The sequence below is a fragment of the Primulina tabacum genome, chromosome 3 (genome assembly GCF_025594145.1).
Source record: "Primulina tabacum isolate GXHZ01 chromosome 3, ASM2559414v2, whole genome shotgun sequence".
Classification (NCBI taxonomy): Eukaryota; Viridiplantae; Streptophyta; class Magnoliopsida; order Lamiales; family Gesneriaceae; genus Primulina; species Primulina tabacum.
Window position 1 is genome coordinate 6,169,087 of NC_134552.1, and position 4,793 is coordinate 6,173,879.

Sequence of the window (4,793 nt, forward strand, 5' to 3'; positions counted from 1 at the left end):
GACGTCTTAACTCATTTGATAATTGACATCAACTGGAAACAACTCGGGTCAGCATTATTTCTACTTTCCTTAAATAATGTCATTATTAGAGTAATTAATTATTAAGCATTAGTCCTAAACCCACTACGAAATCCCCAATTTACCCTCCATCTTGTCCCCCACGATTTGACACGTGTATTTCATGAATGGATGGACCTTTCGATTTTCTCCTCCAATCACCAACCAATTTATGTCCGAAATTTTCACCTGATTTTTGTGTTATTATAGGGAAGCAGGCGATGAATTGTAATCGGAAGCTGACATTGAACTAACGATTGAATCGTAAACCGAAAGAAATCTCTTCATTTAATTTCTTCCACCAAACCCTTCTCAACCAATCTGTTTCCATTTCTTCATATCTACTCTGCTATTGGGTTTTTGTTTCTCCACCTGATTTGCATTTTGGAAAACAGTTGTGGGAGTTGGTGGGTTTTTGGCGGGGCGAAATGAAGCAGCTGGCGGCGTTGCAGCAGCAGAACCGTCGTAGCAACAGCTTCCGTGGCGGGCCTTCGCCGCTGGACGGGGCGGTGGAAGGCGGGAAGAAGTCGCCGGTGACTATTTTCTGGCTGGTCCTACACGGAATCTGCTGTTTGATAAGTTTAGTGCTGGGTTTTCGATTTTCGCGGCTTTTGTTTTTTCTCTTGTTTTCTACTTCCTCCTCCCCATTACCCCCTTCTGCTACCACTTTCTCCGCTCTCCATACTTCATCTTCTTCCTCCGAAGCTGCCACGCCGCCGCCCAAGGGTAATTTTTCCACGGGAGGTGGGAGTAGGGTGGTAGTTGGGAGGCATGGGATACTGATTCGGCCGTGGCCACATCCCGATCCTGCCGAGGTGATGAAGGCGCACAAGATAATTGAGAGGGTTCAGATCGAGCAAAGATCTCTATATGGTATCAAAACGCCTAAACCAGTTATTGTGATCACACCCACCTATGTTCGAACTTTTCAGACACTTCATCTAACTGGAGTGATGCATTCTTTGATGAATGTTCCCTATGATCTTATATGGATCGTGGTTGAAGCTGGCGGCGTTACCAATGAGACAGCCTCGCTGATTTCTAAAGCGGGACTTAAGACTATTCACATTGGATTTGATGAAAAGATGCCAGTTCTGTGGGAGGATCGGCATAAGTTGGAGTCGAGGATGAGGCTTCATGCTTTAAGGTATATATTGATAGTGTCCATGATTTTATTTCGATTGATTAACTAATTAGATTTTGGTTGATGTAGGGTGTTAGTTTTGGTAAAAGGTGGATATCATTGTGTGATTAACTAGCAGGAAATATTCTGTAACTTAAGGCCTTCCAAATGTGCAGGGTAGTTAGAGAGAAGACGTTAGATGGTATCATCATGTTTGCAGATGATAGTAACATGCATAGCATGGAGTTATTTGATGAGATTCAGAATGTGAAATGGGTAGGCTCTGTTTCAGTTGGGATTATTACACATTCTGGGGGTTATGAGGAGCGAGAATTCCCTGCTGTTGAGAACAATGATGATAAGACCTCTGAATTGCCTGTTCAAGGGCCGGCTTGCAATTCTTCAAACCATTTTGTTGGTTGGCATACCCTCGATATGTCTCAATTTGCAGATAGGAGTGCCAGATATATTGGTGACAGGGCTGTTGTGCTACCAAGAAAGCTGGAATGGGCTGGGTTTATATTAAATGCAAGATTGGTGTGGGAGGACACAACAGATAGGGCTGAATGGATTAAGGATTTAGACGAAGTTGGTAAGGATGGAGAAGATCTCGAGAGTCCATTATCCTTATTAAAGGATACGTCAGTGGTGGAGCCCCTTGGGAGTTGTGGGTGCAAAGTTATGCTATGGTGGTTGCGAGTTGAGGCACGAGCAGATAGTAAATTCCCTGCAAGGTAAGCCTTTTGTACTATCTAGGACGTAGTGTAGTTGTTCCTTATGGCTCCAACTTTTTAACTTTTAAGTGGGTGTGATCTGTTTTACCTTATGCTCGTATCATTGTTTGTTATCATATGCATTGATTTGGCACGTATTTCTGCTAGTGTTCTTCAGTTTCCGTCATGATCATTGTGCATTACTTGAGGAATGATTGACTAGTTTCTGAAGTTTGATAGTCGTCGACCTCTTTATGAAAAGGAAATAGGATCACTATCCATTTATTTGTACAGACGTGCGTGCACATATATGCACATATGCATTGGATACATTCTTTTATAAACTATTAGGTATGGTGAAGGACGGGCTTCATTTAGTTCGTGGAGCTTGTGTGTGTGTTGTTTTTTTAATGAAAAATGAGTCGTGGGTAGCGCCATTTGTGTTGTGATTTTCCATGTACAATCTGTATTGGCTACCCAGATTCCACCGAAGACTGGTGCGAAATCTAGGTATTGAGATCTATCATGATCTACCGTTTTTGCTGAAAGTTGTCTTTTGAAGGGGGGCCCCTTTTACCAAGCTGGTTAGCTTTCAGCTTGCCACCAATTTGTCGCTAGGATGATAACACTTTGTCATTCATGTATTAACTATATCGATTTACCCCCCTGCAATTAGAAATATATGTTTCTTAGACTTAGCTATGAGGTGTCAGGCACGAATGTTAACTATCGGATGGTGGAAAATGAAGATCTGACCAAAAGGTGTATAAGTTAATTGAACCCATAAAGAAGGAATGCCATGTATGACAGTCGGTGAATATTAGAATGATCCATATATGTTTGACCTAAATTTAGGTTTGAAGTGCATTAATTCATTTCCAAGAATGACATGGATTAGTTTTTAACTTTTTAATAGAAGAACGCCTGGTGATAGGATTTAGGCAGACCCAATTTATTGTCTAAAAGATTGTAAAAATAGGGGTCTGAGATAAACCTCTGAAAAAGATATATTGCTGATCGAAGAGAGTAATACAAAATCGTGAAAAATCTGTATGAAAAGAAAGAAGACTCGAGGTTGAGATATTTAGGAATAGCTCCCACAATACCTCGAACTGAAGACCAACACTCGACTCAAAATAGGGTTCAATTATACCAGAAGTTCACTTCACATATGAAACCAGACGTCAAATACATAAATAACCAGTGGAGCCGCCAAAAGAAGAAAAGTAGGTCTTCAAGGCAGAATACCACTTAAGACCAAAAAGAGAGAGGAGACTCCTATAGAGCAAAAAACCAACCCTAGCAGGCCACCTGAAAATTCTGATATAGAACACGTTATTTCGTACAATGATGGAAGAGTACTGTATTTATATTTGTTGTTTATCCATTTTGTAACTCGGTCTTTCAAACTGATTTCTTTCATCAATTTATCTCTTTTTTAGGCTCTATTGACTTTGGGCTAGGTTTTGTATCATCATCATGTTTTCTTTTATGCCTTTCTAGGAAAAACAGGACCATTATTAATCATGCTTCTTTGTTTGCAGCGGCGTACTTGAACTAAATATGCACTGTGAAATGATTTTTGTAACAGCTTTTACGAGTTGAAATTTATAATAAGCTTTATTCAGGGAGTCAATCCTCAATGTGTACCAATTTGTCACTCGTTTTCAGTATTTGCTGAAAATTAGTGCGACACCACTTGTCTCACATGTGTTAAGAGTAATAAGTTTAAAAGAGTTTATATGAGATACAATAGATTCTTATAACAACTCGGGTTAACTGTTTTCGTAGCATGAGGACAATCACAGAGTAGTTGCTATATTGGCCATTTTGCTATCACACTTGCGCGGAATTGGGCCCAGGACATGACAATTAGTGACAGGAATTGGCATATTTTTAATACAAATATTATATCCTTGGCTTACTCGTTGCTCTGACTGCTTTTGTTGCCTTTACATTCATAAGTAGATTTATGTCCTTAATGCTTCAGCTGTTGTACACCTTCAATTACTCAGTATCGATATGCATCTATATTTTAAATATTTAGAATCATGCTAGTTTTGTTATTGTTATTGTTATTGTTATATATAAAAAGCTCTAGCAGAGGGCACTAATTTCTTGCAACACATTGTGATTTTGAACTATATGATTCTTATGCATATGTTTGGCCACGCAACCAACTTGAAATCTTGATATAATTATTGTTTCAAAATGTAGATGGATAATCGACCCTCCATTAGAGATCACTGTCCCAGCAAAACGTACTCCATGGCCCGACTCTCCTCCCGAACTTCCATCTTTTACAGAAAAAGTTCTTGGTATCCAAGAGAGCATCCCAGAGAACACTGAAAGGCGTGCAGCCAAAGTTGGATCAAGAAGAAAACGCACTCGGAGCAAGAAGAAGCATACGACAAAAGTATTGAACGAGCATGTTACTATTACAAGACAATCTGGGGATAACTAGATGCTTTTATTCCTCACATCTCAGATACCGGCAAATGTGAATTTGTGACCAACGAGCAAACCTTTTACATGATGACCATGGAGGCGAAATGTTTGATATATCTTGTTCGGTAAACACAGAGGCATATGTCACATAAACGATGGCCAGTTGATACATACATTTTGATTCTTGGCTTGTTTTACTTCTGAGATTGGTTTTATGTGAAATTCTTCCTTATTCCATTCCTTCATTCGTGTGATATAGCATTTAAACTTGTTTCTTGGCTGTAACGTGTATGTACTTCTCTCCCAAGCTTCATTTTCCAAGATTCTCGAAATAGAAACAAATCAGCAGTATACGGAATATTTCACCCTACCTCATGGGGTACTGCCCCATGAGAAGATCAAAGGCCCAAATTTAACCACATATATGCGGGGTCCACCAATTCATATGCGGG

General features: G+C 39.8%; 1 protein-coding gene across 1 annotated transcript; it reads left to right on the forward strand.

Annotated features, from left to right (window-relative positions):
- The first annotated feature begins 210 nt into the window (after positions 1-210).
- Positions 211-4,579, forward strand: LOC142539649 (putative beta-1,4-xylosyltransferase IRX14H). The gene is made up of 3 exons (XM_075645247.1): positions 211-1,204; positions 1,357-1,914; positions 4,111-4,579. Exons 1-3 carry the CDS (start codon positions 486-488, stop codon positions 4,355-4,357), a joined length of 1,524 nt encoding a protein of 507 aa, XP_075501362.1. The 5' UTR covers positions 211-485; the 3' UTR covers positions 4,358-4,579.
- Positions 4,580-4,793: the final 214 nt, after the last annotated feature.